The 18,887-nt window shown below is 42.1% G+C and overlaps 1 protein-coding gene across 5 annotated transcripts in view; it reads right to left on the minus strand.

The window, feature by feature from the left end:
• The window catches only part of TECPR2 (tectonin beta-propeller repeat containing 2), a 47,637-nt gene that overhangs the window by 23,344 nt on the left and 5,406 nt on the right, over nt 1-18,887 (minus strand). For 3 of the 5 annotated variants that reach the window (XM_061997626.1, XM_061997625.1, XM_061997624.1), the window contains exons 4-13: nt 18,581-18,712; nt 16,933-17,090; nt 15,539-15,851; nt 14,602-14,734; nt 12,866-13,336; nt 11,237-12,231; nt 9,068-9,251; nt 5,415-5,588; nt 2,743-2,923; nt 1,188-1,329 (exon numbers count right to left, since the gene is read on the minus strand). In XM_061997626.1, the coding sequence (XP_061853610.1) occupies nt 1,188-1,329; nt 2,743-2,923; nt 5,415-5,588; nt 9,068-9,251; nt 11,237-12,231; nt 12,866-13,336; nt 14,602-14,734; nt 15,539-15,851; nt 16,933-17,090; nt 18,581-18,712 (2,883 nt within the window). The remainder of the gene's footprint in view (nt 1-1,187; nt 1,330-2,742; nt 2,924-5,414; nt 5,589-9,067; nt 9,252-11,236; nt 12,232-12,865; nt 13,337-14,601; nt 14,735-15,538; nt 15,852-16,932; nt 17,091-18,580; nt 18,713-18,887) is intronic. The other 2 variants (XM_061997623.1, XM_061997621.1) reach the window with 2 other exon arrangements.

Genomic DNA, 18,887 nt, shown 5'->3' on the forward strand with positions numbered 1-18,887 from the left:
CTCTGCCAGCTCTGGGTTTGGACTCACCTTTGGCCTGGCTGGGCCAATCTGGCACCTCTGCCAGCACTATTTAAGAAAGGAAATCTGTAGTGTGTAGGGAGAAGTGGAAGAGTAGAGACAGATGGAAGCAATCACATGGATCCAGCAGTCAGAGAAGGAGGAAGGGAGGAGCAGCCCTGGACCAGAGACTCCCCTGTAGCCCACAGGGAGAGTGCAGCTGTGCCCCTGTGATCCATGGGGGGCAATGGCAGGGCTAATGGTTGTCAGCAGCTCCGACAAGACACTGTGCCAGAGGGGGCGAGTGTTTTGGACCCCAACTCAGAGGAAGCAGAGAGGAGCTGCAGCCCTTGGGACAGATGCACAGCAGCCTGTGCAGGGCTGCCCAGTGTGAGGGACCCTGTGCCGGAGCAGGAAGGGCCTGCAAGGAGTCTGCCAGCCCTGAGACAAGCAGCAGCAGCCATGGGGAAAGGACTGACTGAAACCTCCATTCCCTGTCCCACTGGGCCATTCAGAGGGGCAGGATGTAACAACAAGGGGATCAGGATCCTGAGCCCTGGAAGAGGAGGGAGCTGGGGGAAGGGGATCTTAAAGGGGCTGGTTGCACTTTCCACCACTCACCCTACCCCCTGTTGTTTTTGGTTGGGTATTGCTGTTTGTTATGGTTATGGTTGGCAGTGGATTAAATGAAGTTATGTTTTCTTCCCCAATTTGAGCAGTCTGGTCTGTTTTGCTCAGGGTCATGAGTGGTCAGTGAGCCCTCCCCGTCCTTAGAGGGTTACAAAGGCCCAAAAGTTTCCAAAGGTAGTTATGTCTGATCATGATCCTTTGTTCCTGGATGGGCCTAAGCCATGACAGTACTGGAAGACAAGAGACTGCATTCAGCAACCAGGAGAGAACTCTCTGTCTAAACAGCGTGTCTTATCGCCAATGTTAAGATACCAAGCCATATGCATCATTGATATGACCTTGTAGAACATCTATGTTCTTGAAAGCTGCTATACTACTGCTCTGGGATGACTATAGGGTGGCCATAGCCACACTGTGGTTTTATATATTGACTAGAGTGATGTAATATATCAAACAACTCATTCAATTTTATCTTAGCAGCTCGGGGAAAAACAACGCAAATAATAATCCCATCCTCTTAGTAAAAGACTAAACTGAAAGCAAAACTTGAAAATGCCTACTTGCCACCAATGGTTATCATCTCCTTGTGGTTTCTTTGAAACTATACCAGTTCTGAACCACAGGTTTCCATGGATATCCAAAGCCCATAGTGTCTGCTGGTCTCCAAGGGTTATGCACACTGGTTCCAGAGCTTGCATTTCACTGGAAATGCAAACAAGTGAAAAAATTAATTCAGATTTCTGCATATGGTGTTTTAAGGAAGCTGTTACAATGCTGACAGCAGTTCAAGATGATCACACTCAGTGTCGCCAAGCTCAAAACCACATTTGATTTCTAATTGTCAGTTATTCAGCAATTTGAATTATATTGGTTTACAGAAGTAAAAACCATGTGACAACTCCAACAAAAGAAGTCCTTCAATGATCACTTGAGATTAGAAACTTGGCTACATAATGATGAAACTAAACAAAACCTTGTTTGTTCAGTAAGAAATAAAGTTGTTTTCTTCAAGTTTTTGACAAAGCAGCTTCATAAACGTATTTCCTCCAATTTCCTTGACCTATTCTGAGAAGAACACTAGTAGTTCAGGGACCATAAATGGAAAACTCAACTTAATTATATGGCAAACACAAATGCTGAGTTCAGGACTAGAAGTCTCCTGTATAAGCAAACAAACTTCAAGTTCAGAAAGCCAACAGAATCAGGTGATCATATCAGAGAGTTAAAAGGTAGACAACAATGGTATTTCTTCAGAGAAACTTTCTCAACAATTTAAGATCAAACATGTGTTGCTTTCTGCAATTTCACTACAAAGCCCAAGAACATGAAGTGTATCCAAGGTGTAGGTCAAGCAGGTATTTTCCTTAAACAAACTAATTAAAGTACATGCAAATTTCAGACTTGAACGAGGCACTGAACATTTCCTTAGACTTTTAAAACATCAGGCTGGGAGGTACCATGAGGTAAAACTTCACAACAGGATAGTCAGTAGAAGATTAAAAAAAAAGAATAAAGCACATGACAACAAGAACTGGAATTTCTTCCTATACTTCCTCCAGGCTGAAGTCACAAGACAGACTATATTCTAGACTTTGAAAGCCAGCAGAACACAGTCAGTGCTTTTAACTTTATCACAAACTACCCACTGCAAGCACAGAATGAACCTCAATGCTGAACACCCATTACTCATATCATCTATAAAAATCTGTGACTGAGAAGTGGACAAATATTATTGAGCTGTGGGGATAGTCAAGAAAATGCTAAGATTTAATCTCAGAATGAAATCACTCCAATATCTGCAGAGCTCATTATGTCACAGATCAAAGAAACAATATTCAATTGAAAAAGTTGTACTGACAGATATTATAAATTGTTCTCACTTTCTTCAACTTGCTTTAACTGCCACCACTCCCATTTAGAGCAGTTTCTTTCCTTCCATAAGTCATTCAGTCAGAAACACCAGTTAGTCTATGTCCAAAGACTAGAGAACACATATGTATACATGCACACACATATCTATGTATACATATGAGGTAACACTTTATCAAACATCAAGGAGTTCCAGCACTGAAAACAATTGTTTTTGTCACTTCTGTCCCATCACAGTGTCATTACCTGACAATATCACTCTTCCACTGCTCTCCTTCAGGACAGAAGCTGCGTACTCCCTCCCGGTAGAGCAGGGCCCGCTGCTCACTCAGTGCCCACACAACATTGTTTCTGGATGTGACCTGCGACAGTGGATAAGGGCAGTCAACCTTTACTGCTCGGGCACAAGGACGATCCACACTCAGGCCTAGGAATCAAAACATGAGGATTGCTTTACAAACTTTGCTTTTTTGCAACTAAAGAGACACACAGATACTCAACAAAATAAACTGGGCGTTGGATATCCCTGACATGCAAACACTTTTCATTTCAGCCCTCTGCCCTTGAATGGCTGCTTTTTCTACAAACTTCTAACTATTTCCTCTAAGACTGTTGAATTTCTATTTTAAGAAACAAAGCACTGTGTATCTTTACCTTGCAGTTAAGGCCTGTTCTCTCATTTCTGTTCCTTTTCTCCCTCTAGTGTCAGTATTGGGAATATTTATTGGACTTCGCAGAAGCATCAAAGAGAAAGGCAGTAAAGGAATAACTTTTGCCCCGAACATGCCAGGGAAAGAGGCAACTTGATCTGGATAGTTGCAGCAGAAGGATTTACAAAGCATATCACAGTGTGTAGTACAGAAAGGAGGAAAGAGGTTCTGGCAGATTTACATGTAGTTCACGTTTATACAAATAACGTGGAACATATAATCCTCACAAGTTACACTGAAGCTTGATTTACACAGCTACATGTGAAACAGCTCAAGAGACACAACTTTTGCTTAATCTGCTCAAGTTGCCAAAGTCAGACTCATCTGTATGATACCCCAATAACAGAAGAACATTAGCTTCCAAAGCTCTCAGCACACTCTTTTGTTGGATAGTTAGACAGGACAGTGGAGGGAATTAAAAGAGAAACAACTTTCATTGGTTGCCTCACATTAACAAGACAGATACACTTAGACTTCATTTCTGGCATCAAACACAAATCTAGAAGCCTGAGAAGAACAGAATTTAAGTTATCTCTCACAGAGAAGAAAAATATTGGTTGAAAGCTCCAGAGCACAGTGTAACTGACAACATAAGTTCATTCTTTTATCACTAGTACCCAGTGCTTGTGGGTAAGGTGCATGTGACTGAGCAGGCCACTCGATTTCTCTGTAACTACTACACCCAATTAAAAGAAAGTAGTATCTTTGGAAGAATGTTGCATACTTCAACAGTTTTCTTGATTACAAAGAAGTCCTGTATTTGGCTACAAGCAATTAAATCTATAAGAGAAATTACGAGAGCATCAGAATTAAATGGAAGATAAATAAGAATTTTGATAGCCACCTTGATGGGCCCTGCTTCAGTGTTTTACTGTTTCCCCCTTATCCAGTCCTCCTCCTCCACAGTAATTCCTTCATTGTGTTATTTATAATCTTCCTTATGAGGCAAGGCTGTGGGACCTGGGGCTGTTTGGTCTGGAGGAGACTGAGGGGGGAGCTCATTAATAGTTACAAATATCTCAATGGTGGGTGTCAGGAGGTTGGGGCAGCACTTTTTTCTGTTCTATCCAGTGACAGCACAAAGGGTGATGGGATGAAGCTGGAACACAAAAAGTTCCACTTAAACATAGGGAAAAACTATTTGAGTGTTGGAGTGAGGGAGCCCTGGCACAGGCTGCCCAGGGAGGGTGTGGAGGCTCCTTCCTTGGAGGGCTTCAAGACCCACCTGGACATGTTCCTGTGTGACCTGATCTAGGTGGGAGCTGCTTTGGCAGAGGGTTGGACTGGATGAGCTCTAAAGGTCCTTTCCAACCCTCACCATTCTACAATTTTCCTTACCAACTCAGCTCTCTGTGCAAAGCCCACACACCCAAGAGTCCTTGATACTCTTCTCCCTTCACTCCAACTCTGAGCTTCACCCTTTATCCTAGGTCCTTGTAACAGTCTGAATAGCTTGCATAACACCTTCCAAACACCTTGCATCCTCTTCTGTTCACTGAAGCAAAGAAAACTAAGGCCATGACTTCAGAGTCATCATTGTACTACCCCTTTTCCTGACTCTTGTCTAATACACATCCAGCAAGAAGGCAGCTGTAAAGACTGCTGCTCCACAGTCCATTCCTTTCCTCCCCTGGCTTTGCTTCCTCTATCATGGAAAATACAGACCATTTGTCCATACTTCCACTTTATGATGTTCCACTTCAGAATCCTTTCGTTATCAAGTGGTAACTCTTATTTCCAACAAATGTGTGCTTTTCAAAGCATCCAGCTTCTACTTTGCCCCACATATCTCAGTTTCTTCTGAACAGCCCTAAACTACCTCATCATCTTCCACAGTCCTCCTTAAAACTCCACTAAATTCCTTAAGGCTGCATTGTTTCAGTGCATCATACCATTTGCAAGGCAAGGAAACTGTTTCCATATTTTCTGCAATCTTTTTCCATTTATCTGCATCCACCTCATATATCCCATGTCATAAATTGTCTATAGTGTATGTACTCCACTTGGCACAAAAAACAAGTGGCCATCAACTTGCTTTTACAGTTCCTAATTACACAGAATCTCACAACTGTTTCGACCTATTCGGCAAGATAAAAAGGTTTCCCTGTATACTGGCTGTGGAGGAAACAAATTGTGATCATTCCACAGACTTGGCCTCTAATAATCTTAGCCCACAAAATTCAGAATGCCTGTAATTAATTGTGGTACCTGTTTGCAGATACAGATCTCCATTTGTTCTGATAATCCAGGCGGTGTCATCGCTTAAAGCTACAAATACAGCCTGAGGTAAAGCCTCATACCAGTGACGTTTCCCTTTGATAGTTACTTTTCCACAAGCAAATGCTTTGTTAGTCTTCTGTTCAATCTTCCAGAGAAGAGCCCCTGTATGAGGAGTTAAGAGAGAACATAAGATCACTTGGCAACTACTGTAACAGAGCCAGCTGACCTCCCCTAGCTACACCTGAACTAATGTGAGGGGAAAGGCAAACCAGAAGCATTAAAATATTGCAAGATTTAAAACTACTTATCTTATTTTTCCAAAAATCAAGACCAGAACAGTAGTCAGCTGCTCCAGGAATTGCTGAAATGCATTTATCATTAGAGTATGTGCAACTTTTAAATGTCCAAATGCAACTCACTTCTCCTGAGTGATACACTGAAAACTAACAAACAAAACAGGTCCCACGTCAGGGCCAAATAAGCCTACGGGCTGGGGGTGACCTGCTGGAGAGCAGCTCTGCTGAGTGAGACCTGGGAGTCCTGATTGATAATAAACTGACCATGAGCCAGCAATGTGCCCTCGTGGGCAAGAAGCCAATGGCAGCCTGGGGGCATCAAGAAGAGTGTGGGCAGCAGGTCAAGGGAGGTTCTGCTCCCTCTCTACTCTGCCCTGGTGAGGCCTCATCTGGAGTCCTGTGTCCACTTCTGGGCTCCCCAGCTCCAGAGGGACAGGGAAGTGCTGGAGAGAGGCCAGTGCAGGGACACCAAGATGATCAGGGCACTGGAACGTCTTTCATACGAGGAAAGGCTGTGGGACCTGGGGCTTTTTAGTCTGGAGAAGAGGAGACTGAGGGGGGATCTCATTAACAGTTACAAATATCTAATGGGTGGGTGTCAGGAGGTTGGGACATCACTTTTTTCTATAGTAGCTAGCAACAGGACAAGGGGTGATGGGATGAAGCTGAAACACAAAAAGTTCCACTTAAACATAAGAAAAAACTCTTTCAGTGTTTCAGTGAGGGAGCCCTGGCACAGGCTGCCCAGAGGGGGTGTGGAGGCTCCTTCCTTGGAGGGCTTCAAGACCCACCTGGACATGTTCCTATGTGACCTGATCTAGGTGACCCTGCTTCTGCAGGGGGGCTGGACTGGATGAGCTCTAAAGGTCCCTTCCAACCCCTACCATTCTGTGATTCTATGATTAAGAAAGTGAACTTCATGGCTTGCTTATCTCCCAGTTTGGTACACTCTCAGTACATCATGAAACAGAAGGTAACTGTAGCACTTTCACCTCTAACAAATACTAGTAGTAAATCATAACTTTTATGCACAAGTCCTGAGTGCCAAACACATGGAGGTGTGCTGTCCCACATGGCAATGGGCAGTGCTATTACCTGCTCATTACACAGCAGGCCATCAGCAGACAAAGCTCGGAAGTGTAACTGCACACAAAACTATCTTGAGAAGTTTTTCCCCTCACTTGAATTAACAAGAAGAGCTCAGAAAAAGAAAACTAAATGGAATTCCAAAGTTAATTGCTGATTGGCATCCATGCTGGTTGTACCAGAGCTGCATATTGTCACATTAATTTCCTCTGAATAATTCTACAAAGCAGCATTTGATTCCATTTTGACATTTGTGGTTAATATGCTCTTGTGTTGATATATCCACAGGAAACTGGTAGCCAGAAATGTGCATGGATTCAATTAAAAAGCACGTGACGTCCTGCAATTGAGAGATAATAAACACAGAGAAACAACCTTTTGCCCAGGAAATGCGCCACCAGCAGTCTGAAACTGCCAAGGGCAAATGTCAGACATGTCAGCCTGTTCTTTTCCCTTTTCTGTAGGCATCTGCTTTTGACCACCTGCTAAGGACAAGATACTGAGTTGGACAAAGCTATGACCTCATGTAGTACAGCTACTCCTGCATCTTTCTGTGCATAACAAAGCTCCATTTGATAATAGAATATCTTTCTTCTTGAAACAGATAGCAAATTTTCCCCTACAGAGACAAGACAAGATTGACAGGTGCTTTTAGAGATGACAGGAGAAGTAGTGGCAAAGCAGGAGGCTAAGTAAAGAAAACACTTAGAAAAGTAGATTTTCACACCAGCCCTAGAACAATTTGGAAGGTCAGAAGTGACACATGTTTAGAACCAAAACCTGTTTTATTTTAACCCAACATAATCTTCAAACATACAGAACAAACTCATATGCAAATGCACCCAAAATTAAGCTGTTGTTTTCTTTAATATAAAAAAAAAAATCAACAAACCAAACTAAACACAAAAGCAAATCTACAGCAACAAGAATTTTACATTTGCAAATCGTAAAGCAGTTCTGTATGAAAACCCAAGGTTTTGGACACACAAAGGCCTCCTCGTGCCTCTCTCTGTCTATCACTTTACTTCTGCTTCTTAAGCTCACTTTCACTTGGACATCACAGATTGAAAAGCTTCCCAAAATGCAACATGAATGTATAAAAAAAAGCCACTCACTCTAGAACATTCTACACAGAGGTAGTGAAGAGTAGGCATATCACCCTGTGTGGTTATCTAAAAAATATCTTAACTCCAATATGCTCCTTTGACATGAAGCAAACCCCATACATTCAAATCACAGAATCACAGAAGCTCAAGGGCTGGAAGGGAGCTGGAAAGCTCATCCAGTGCAACCCCCTTGCCAGAGCAGCACCACCTAGAGTAGGGCACATAGTAACTCATCCAGCTGGGTTGGAATGTCTCCAGAGAAGGAGACTCCACAGCCCATCTGGGCAGCCCCTGCCAGTGCTCCCTCACCCTGAAGAATTCTTCCTTGTGTTGCTATGGAACCTCTTGTGTTCCAGCTTGTACCCATTGCCCCTTGAACTGTCATTGGCCATCACTGAGCAAAGCCTGGCTCCATTCTCCTCACACCTACCCTTTATGGATTTGTAAACATTCATGAGGTCATCCCTCAGTTTCCTCTTCTCCAAGCTGCAGAGCCCCAGCTCCCTCAGCCTTTCATCACAAGGGAGATGCTCCACTCTATCATCTCTGTGTCCCTGCACTGAACTCTCTCCAGCAGCTCCCTGTCCTTCAGAACTGGACACAATATTCCAGATGTGGTTTCAACGAGGGCAGAATAGAGGGGGAGCAGAACATCTCTCAACCTACTGCCCACAGCCCTTCTAACCCACCCCAGGATGCCATTGGCCTCCTTGGCCATGAGGGCATGTTGCTGGCTCATGCTCATCCTGCTGCCCACCAGGACTCTCAGGTCCCTTTCTCCCGTGCTACTCTCTAAGAGTCCATTCCCCAGCCTGTACTGGTACATGGGGTTGTTCTTCCCCAGATGCAACACTCTCCACTTGCCCTGGTTGAATTTCATTAGATTTCTCTGTGCCCAACCCTCCAGCCTGTCCAGGTCTGGTTTGATGGCAGTACAGCTTTCTGGGGTGTCAGCCAGTCCCTAGGTTCCCAACAGTAAAAAGCCTACATGGAAATTACATTAGTACTGATCTGTAGTGCTGATGTCAGAGAGAAAAGTTTCATCCAATTAAGTAACAGCCAACATTAAAAAAAAAGAAGAAAACAAAGAAAATGCACAAAACTTGGCAGGTTTTGTATTTATGATGTGATAGAGACACAAAAACCAACCAACCTGAGGGCGAAACTGCCACCTGCTGAACACCATCCTCAAACTTCTGCCAGCGCAGGCCGGCGGCGGGCAGCGCGCTGCAGTACAGGCTGCCTCTGTAGTCCAGGCACCAAATGTACTTCTCTGAGACAACCAGGCTGAGGATGCCGTAACCAGGGCCAGAGTATCCCATCCAGCTCTCTGCAAACTAAAAACTGGAGAGTCAGAACAGCGTCAGGTGGTTTCAATCTGCACAAGAAAATGGCTTTAGAAGTACAGCAGGTCACAGAATCACACAATGGTGGGGTTGGAAAGGACCTTTAGAGATCATCCAGTCCAGCCCCCCTGCCAAAGCAGCTCCCACCTACATCAGGTTACACACGATCATGTCCAGGAGGGTTCTGAAGACCTCCAGAGCAGGAGCCTCCACACCCTCCCTGGGCAGCCTGGGCCAGGGCTCCCTCACCTCACACTGAAGGAGTTTTCCCTTATGTTTAAGTGGAACTTTTTGTGTTCCAGCTTCATCCCATCACCCCTTGTCCTGTCACTGGATAGAACAGAAAAAAGTACTGCTCCAACCTCCTGACATCCACCATTTAGATATTTATAAATGTTAATAAGATCCCCCCTCAGTCTCCTCTTCTCCAGACTAAACAGCCCCAGGTCCCACAGCCTTTCTTCATCAAGAAGACGTTCCAGTCCCCTGATCATCTTGGTGTCCCTGCACTGGCCTGTCTCCAGCAGTTCCCTGTCCCTCTTGAGCTGGGGAGCCCAGAACTGGACACAGTACTCTAGATGAGGCCTCACTAGGGCAGAGTATAGTGGGAGAAGAACCTCTCTCAACCTGCTGCCCACACTCTTCTTGATGCATTCCACACTTTGCTTTACAAAAAGCTAAACTTCAGGTTCTTAAGTACTTTAATCAGTTAATACACTTGCCCTGTGCAAAATAAAACTACATCTGTCTGTTCTCTGAGATAGTCCATACTGTGAAATAAGACTGCTGGAACAAAGGTTTAGCAAAATAATCAACCCTCTACAGTGCCACCTACCTTCCAAAAGCAGAAAATCTTCTCTTAATAAAGGCCACACAGTAAAGCAACTGGCAGATGCAAAAATGAATACATCAAAATGTACACTCTGTCTGTAGTCCAGGAAGTTATCTGGCTATGAAGTGATGAACAAAGTGGACAGCAAGAGTGCAGAGGCAGCTAAATATCCAACTGCATTACCCTGTATTACAGTACAGGAGGTGTTTATTGCAGCAGTTTGGTTTGCAGACTGCTATCTTAAATTCTGATAGCTTGCATGAGGTGAATCCACACACTGCATACACGACCTACAATGTAAACTTCCCTGGAGCTTTTCTAAACATTCCAAAGTCTAAGAACATCATGATCTGAAAGTAAATCTTTCCCTTTGAGCTGCAGTTGTTACTAGACAGAACATCACCAACTTCACACTTCAGCTTTTATCAGCAACTATTTGGTTCATCTCAATACAAAGCTGTTCCAGGTTTAAAGAGAAACAAAAGTTCCAACCTATATGAGCTGTATTTCCTTCTTAAGACTTCTGCTAAAACTTCCAGTGATTTTGGCCACTGTGCAGATTTTACAATTCACGTGAGTACCTCTTTTCTGGATTCTGTAAGAGAATTACTATTTCTGGAAATGTTCACCCACAAAATAATAATGATGGAAGAGAGGTAACAGGAAAAGGTCAACATTCTAAAGAGTATTAACTGCTGTCTAGGGCACACAGAAAGATTAATCCTTATTCTGAGTATTTAGAGGTGAAATGATCCTTAAGCAGGGCCCAACCATGAGAGATAATTACTCTTCACTTCCCATGAAGTCAGCTGAAGTTGGGAACAGTATCATGCAGAATTTGGGCTACTGGTTTTACTGCTCACGCTCCTTTAATGGATGGATTTATGACAGCATTTTGGTGGGTTGGGAATAATACAGCTTGTGCAGCTTCTTCACCTTGTAAGCACACATCAAGGACTCTGAAGTCAGATACACCACATTTCACAGGAGTTACACCACATACTGCTGCATGGCTTTATGCTTTCCTTGTTTAGTCCAACCAAGCAAGAAGGAAAATGCTTTCCTCGATAAGGATAGGAATTACATGATTTTTTTCTTTTGAAATGCTGCACTTATGTATTTTAACTAAGTTGAAAACATATACCTGATCAGATTTTAACAGCACCATTTCATCTAGGCTTGTCTTGGTCACATCCTGGGAACCAGGCCCAGCACTAACGTCAGGCATACTAGTCTCTGAGGACGAATACGGCAATCCATGTCCATAAATATCCTCTTCATCACTTGAGGCAGATCTCTCAGCTTTACTTTCATGAGTGTCTGTTACCCATTCAGCAGTGCTAGTACCAGATTTAGCTTTGATTGCACTTTCAAAACTCCATCCAGAAATGGAAGTGTTATCTGAACAAACATCGTTAGAGATGTCAAAGTGGAGCACAGAAGCATCTGCCAGAGCGCTGTGTATTAGGGAGAGTTGCTGTTGGTCTTCCCTACCAGTCTCATCACTCTCCTTTGGTGTCAGTGAGGTCTGAACACCAGGTACACTCTCACATTCCAAAAACATTTGGTCTGTAAGGTCAGGTTCTTCAAAAGATTTTACAGTACCCTGCAGCTTCATTTCATCTAAGTTTTCATGTATTTCACACAAGGTAGGGAAATCCTTCTCCTCCTCTTGGCTCAGCTTTCCAAGGCAGCACTCACCGCTTGCAGAAACCACACTACCATTACATTCAGCATCAACACTGTTTGTCAAGTCTTTTGTGAGGATTAGAGGAGACACAGATGTCAAAGTATCTGTAACAGCTGAAGTACCCATGCCACTGTCACTGTTTGGAAGCTTCTGCAAATCAAGTACATCTCCATTTTCCTCATTAATGAGTACAGTCACAGACTCAGGAGACTGTAGGACACTGAAAGTTTCTGAACCGTTATCTTCTTGCAGGATGGTATGGGACTCCACGCTGAACATGCTTTCCTGGTCTGGAGATCCAGTACTCAAACGATCAATGCTGCCACTCATTAGGCTGGAAGTGATGGAAAAGGAGTCTGCATTCAACGAATGGGGACTGTCACCAGAAAGCTGCCGCTCATAAATCGGTGTCCCTTCCAGAGAGCTCTGGTTCTTCCTGGTCCCGCTTTCTGTTCTCACAAAACAAACCAAACAAAAGAAAGGGAGAGGGAATAGTGTTAATAAAATCTATTACATTTTGATGCAAAGTAAGAAACCACAATCTTGTTATTACTGGGAGAAAGAGAGAGTTAAATCTAAGTTTTGACTTACATATAAAGCCAGAAGAATCTTAAAACAGTTTAAAGTTATAACACCAACAGAGTAAACAACTAGAATAATCAAGCACTCACATTATTTTAACAAACTATAAAGCACAGCAAGACAGACACCATCAAATACTCTAAATAGGGTAAGTACTACAGAATTACAACACAACTGGAAGCAGGATGTGCACTATGCTACCATTAACTCCATGCATTAGAACTTTAGGTGTGTTTATGTAAAGCAAAGTTAAAAGAATGAACCAAATAGATAATAAACCAGTAACAAGAAACCAAAACAAAATAAACCAAATCAATGTATCACTTTCAAAACAGGCTTTCATCTTAAAAATAAATGGCCCACCACAGGCACTCAAATATCTTGAGAGAATGACAACACAATAGAAACAAAGCATGTCAAGCACACACCCTCTGATGGGAAACACCCAAAGTGATGTGTTCTAACAATGAGCAGTGGCAGGGAAAGTTCTGCTAGACTTACCTTGTTTCTTCTTTTTCTTCTTTTTCACTTTAATTGGCTTTACAATGAGTTCTTGATCAAAATCTTCAGAGCTGATTGCACTGAACCGCTGGGAAGAAAGGTGACCTTCTCTCTGAGCTTCTGACAGTTGGTCTGCACACATCATAAAGCTCGAGCCACTGTCCACAGAATTTATTGAACTGCTCCTGCTTCTTGATTCACTTACCACAGAGCAGCCCCTTCTTCTTGCTTCATTGCTCAAGTCTCCCACTCTATCAAAACTTATCTCCGATAGCGTTGGAGTTTCCAGATCGCTCTTCACCACAGAATCAGAGTCACTTTTATCACCAATAACTGAAGGGGAAGTAACCATTTTTTTATCTGTTTCCACCAAAGGGCTAGATGATCCAGGTGTAGCTACTGACAATGGGGTCAGCAGTTGAGGACTTGCATCTGTTAAAGGATTTGGCAATTTTGAATTCCCATCTGAAACTGACCAAAAGAAAGGTAAAAGCAGAGATACCAGTGTGCCAAGTGAGTAGGAGCACAGTTCTTGCAGAGTATAGAGAGAAAAGAAGCTTTATGCAATGGAAAAATGTCCTATCCAAGTTCACAACCTTTCAAATACTAATATGCACACACACAACGTAAACTTCATGTAGGTGTATCTATACTAAACCATTTTAGTGAAATCCATCCCCCACAGTCTGTATCAATCTTCTATCAGCAAGATTCTGAACTTATGTTAATGTGTGATAAAGAGGAGAGGTCTTTAGCTCAGAAGACCCAACTGTATCACACACCTAAGTGCTACCCTATACCTGAGACTTCTTCATTCAAATATCCAGTGTTTCAAAAACATAAAGGAAAATTTACCAGATAGACCACTGATTAAACCAATAAACACCCTCTGGAGGTTTGTCAGTAAACAACTGCTTAAATGACTCAAACTATCACTAATATGCAATTAAAAACGTAAGTTCTCTGGTAAGATCTCTGAGACTTCACAGCATTTTCATTAGCATTTTGCCAATACAAAGCTAAGAAAGAGTATTTAAAATGCCCAAGTCATCCTTCTGTGAGTGTAGCACGTTTGATAATGGTGTTTCCAATCTTTACGACTGAGAATCAGCCATCATCATTAAAGAAGTATTATTAATCCCTTTTGAAGAGTTCTAGTAACACAGGTGCTCAACTCGGGTAGCAACCAATGAGAAAACAATGTCTCAAATTCTTTTGGGAATTCCAATGAGCATTCTTATGGGTTTTTGCCAGATCTTTCATTTTCACTGCTGGGAAAGCTGAGATTTCCTTTGGAATATGGATGATGAGAAGTGGCACAGAAGCAACATATTCAGGTATTTCCAACGCAAGTAATTGACACTGATCAGCACAAAGACAACCATGATCAGGAATCCAGATTGCTTCAGCATCATGGTTTAGAATAAGGTCTCAAAAGCTGTGACTGATGAGAGATGGCTGGCTAGGATAATGCTGACCCACAAAGAAAACCCAGAACTGTAATTAATGTCTTAATGCATCCACTCTCACTGCAGAGACTCAGATGAGCAGAAAAATCAAGATCTCTAAACAGAATCTGTAGAAACAGAGAAGTAACTTGACAAAACCTGGTAGGTTCAGGGCAGGATGGTTTGGTTTGGGTTGCCTGTTAGGCTGGGGTTTTTTAACATTAAAAAAAGTATGATAGACATCACATTCCATGAAGCGTGTACTTCAGTTTACTAATCTATACCAACCTATTGATGACAGTCCTTCAGGTCTACTTGAAATTCTTATTATGTCTCTATCTCCCTTTAAGAGAAAAATCTCATTGTTGGTACAGGACACAGACACAATATCACCATATCCTTCCAAGCCACCAATCAAAGCCTGTAAGAAGTCAACACAGAAGGAAATAATTGGTGTCAGATTAACACACACAGTTTAAACACAACTGCTCTTAACAGAAGTGTTCACTCCTGGAATTTAACTGACATATAGTTAGAGAATAAAGATTTTTATCTTATAAAAAGAGAAAGAAAATAGAAGAAACAAGGAAGTATCTCTTAATTATGATAAGACCTCATTTTCATACTAGGTTTAATTGTGTAGATCTGTTCATTTCCTCTGTCCAAAGTAGCAGCCACATTATAGCAATAACTTACTCAATATACAATCTGGTGGCAGAGAAGAGCCACAGTACAAATGTTTAATACCATTTAGACAAAAAGATACTATATTGTATTAACTTTCATATGCAGTTTTAAAAGAGACAAAACAGCTAACACCTCACTATGCCAAACAAAGCAATTAGTAATACTTGGTTTTCTATAGGTACCAACTGTAGTAGAAGGAAAAGAATAAATAGTTCCAGGTACATTATAGGCCTAAAAATTCTGTCTCTAATTACTAGAATTCAGATTTACATATGCTTTGTTAAGTATCACAACTGATTATGATGTTAAACCTGGACTGAAAGCTTAAATATGTTTAGTTTTTATGTGTAATACACCAAGGTAGTTTGTGAGTGTATCACTGCAATGTCAGCTCGAAGAGGGAGAGAATTAGGTCTCCTTTGTCAGGTTTAAATATGGATTTAAGTCACAGAACTGTAATGCATAACCCAAAGAGAGTAACACAGCATGGCATGAACTAAAAAAAGAAATAAAATATGCACCCACAAGATTTATCTACCTGGTTCACAGTGTCTACTAGGTAAATGCTGTATTCATTCCAGGTCAGCACCCATCCTTCTCTGAAGAAGCACGAAACAAGCCCGAGGTGTTTCTCTGGGGAGCTGTAACTTCCTCTGTCAGGTGGTTCCAAACGAGGGTATAGTTCAAAAGTCTTTATTCCTCCAGCAAATACATCTTTCAATATGAATGTGGCCTGAACAGTTCCATGAACATCAGACTTCCAGAGACGAAGCCCAGGTCTGGCAGCAAACAGTGTGAGGTCACTCTGTTTACACAGGCCAGGTATAAAACACGCCCCGAACTTGCCAGTGCTAAAATGGAAAAGACTTCATTTTAAAGAGCTATCTACTCAATTTGGAAACAATTTAAAAAATAAAGGGCACAAATATACAACTGCAAGTTATCAAAAATGAAAGTATTTAATCCAAGTATTCAGTAAAATGCCTGAAATGCAAATTTGGTCATGGCAAGACAGGAACAGCACTTCCAAGTAACAACAGTTTCCCTTAGCTTTAGACATAAATGACTGTTCCTTCACAGCCTTGACTATTTGTCCATCTGAATGATCCTGCTATGTACACATTCTTTTCCCAGACTTAATACAAAGCAAGCAAAATACTACAAACTGATGTTAAGAAACTGAAAACCTCTACTTATAAGAAGCACGGGACAGACCTCAACTGCTCAAACATCTCTCAGGCATAAAACCATCATTACTATCACCCAAGAAAACCTCTTGTCCCTAAGATGGTCCTTGGTATTCCTCTTATTATTCATATCCTTGAAAGATACATTACAAACCTTCCTTCATGAGTCCATTTCCTCTATTTCCAGATTAAGTCAGTCATGCTGTTCTAAGACTGGGTTCCCTCTCCCTTCATAACCCAGACAGACATTACACAACAGAAGATGCCAAAAAGTCATACAAGAAGTTCCTCGCCTTCAAGTCAACTTTAAGCACTTACTATACATTTTCCCTTTTTATTCCCTTCAATGCATAAGAAAAACTGGGATGCTGACTTGCTTTTTGCACCAAATATTACATCACCTGTTGGATGGACCCGATTACAATCCCTGTTCACCCAAAGTCACAGTAAACCAAGAGGGACTGCACAGGAAGTCTGGCAGCAATTTCAGTTTAAACAATGAGAAAACATCTCAAATATTTGTGCATAATACTGCCCTGAAAAAGAACTGTTGGAACATATTTGCAACCATGTACTTTCCAAGTAGGCAAAATCGTCGTTTCACGTTCAGGTACACAGAGCTACTGTAACTTCCTGTGAAAGGACTGCTCTGCTGTATTAATTTCACTGCTTAGATCACTCTGGAATCCACTCTGAGAAGCTACAATTCATAGATTTGCCTGCATCAAGATTTTATGAGGGTTACTTTTTTCTGGGCTGTGTTCCAACTTGCTTGACAGATCTCTCTTCTGTGTAAAAAAGTAGAGTCCGTTGTAAAGTAGAGACAAGCAGCACTTTCTGGTTGTAGTCCAACTGGACAATCGAAGATGGCTCTTCCAGTACAAGGCTGGAGTTGCAAATACCCTTTTAAAGATACATGCAAGTAACAACAGTCAATGTTTCTAAAAATATAAGGTACTAACTAACACTTCAAATAAATTAATAACCCCAAGAAAGAGGAAACAAAACAAAAGCTTCTGAAGTACCGTTGCACAAAGTTCAGTTCATGAATGTGGAGCTCCTTGATGCAGATGAAGGGGAATTAGATTGTGTGGCATATTAGCTAATGCATTTCACCTGAAACCAGGTGAAACTCCAGGACATGTTTTCTTCCTTCTCTACTGTCAGGTCATGCAATACTGAGATAATTGTTACATTTGGAGATAGTAAACCTTTCTGTCAAATGATATGGTGGTCATAGGTAAATCAGGGTGCCTTGTTGTTTAATCTCTTCTTCCACTTAGAAATTCAACTTAGTATTTATTTTGATCGTGTCCCAGATCTGTATAAATTAGTAAGACACTGGAAAAATTCCATTTACTGGCACCCAGTAGAATCCAAACATTACTTAATTCTATACTCTAGCCCGAGATGAACAACTCTGAAAAAAGGAACTTCATCAATACAGTGACTCAGCAACATCACAGCGTTCAGAAGTACCCTTTCCAAACAAAAGAGAAAGCACCTTCTGAAAGCTGAGAGAAGATACAGGAGTTACTTGAGACAGAAACACAATAAAATGAGAAGGATTGTAAATGTTAATAAGACCTCCCCTCAGTCTCCTCCAGACTAAACAGCCCCAGGTCCCGCAGCCTTTCCTCGTACGAAAGATGCTCCAGTGCCCTGCTCATCTTGGTGGCCCTGCACTGGCCTCTCTCCAGCAGTTCCCTGTCCCTCTGGAGCTGAGGAGCTCAGAACTGGACACAGGACTCCAGATGAAGCCTCATCAGGGCATAGCAGAAAGGGAGCAGAACCTCCCTTGACCTGTTGGCCACACTCTTCTTGATGCCCCCAGGATGCCATTGGTCTGGGGCTGTTTAGTCTGGAGAAGAGGAGATCTTATTAACAGTTACAAATATCTAAATGGTGGGTGTCAGGAGGTTGGGACATCCCTTTTTCTATAGTAGCTAGTAACAGGACAAGAGGTGATGGGAGGAAGCTGGAACACAAAAAGTTCCACTTAAATGTAAGAAAAAACTATTTTACAGAGGGGTTGTGGAGGCTCATTCTCTGGAGGTCTTCAAGACCTGCCTGGACATGTTCCTATGTGATCTTATCTAGGTGACCCTGCTTCTGCAGGGAAGTTGGACTGGATGATCTCTAAAGGTCCCTTTCAACCCTCTACCATTCTATGATTCTATGATATATATTATCTTTTAAAAGGTAAGGCAGATGTGAGGGTTACCCAAGGGTTGTCTTACTGGGTGTGTGCACACGTGGCCAAGTGTCTCCATACCAACACAGTGGACCATACATGACACTAAGCAATTAACTAACTGCTAATCATTTCAACACACAATCATTCCTTCAGAAAACTGTAAATGGAACTAAGGTCTCTATAGTTAAATGCTCACCTGGTCTAAGTCTAAGGCAGAGTAGACAATCTTCCCTTTGTCATCTCCAGAGAACAATTTCATTCCATTGGGACTCCAAGCTAAAGCTGTGATGCTACTTTTGTGGATACCAGCAACGTCAAACCTCCGAAGCTGGGGAACAATTCCAAAGCATTACAAGAGAGGAAGAGAGGATGGAGACACAAAGCCTATTCAGTGACTCTGAGTGAAACATCAGAGATGGCAGCTCACTCTAATTTTTATTTAGTACAAAAAAAAGCTTAAACGAAACCAACCCCCCCCCCCACCAAATAGCTCAGCCAGTTCC

Source organism: Colius striatus, chromosome 6 (genome assembly GCF_028858725.1).
Source record: "Colius striatus isolate bColStr4 chromosome 6, bColStr4.1.hap1, whole genome shotgun sequence".
Taxonomy (NCBI): Eukaryota; Metazoa; Chordata; class Aves; order Coliiformes; family Coliidae; genus Colius; species Colius striatus.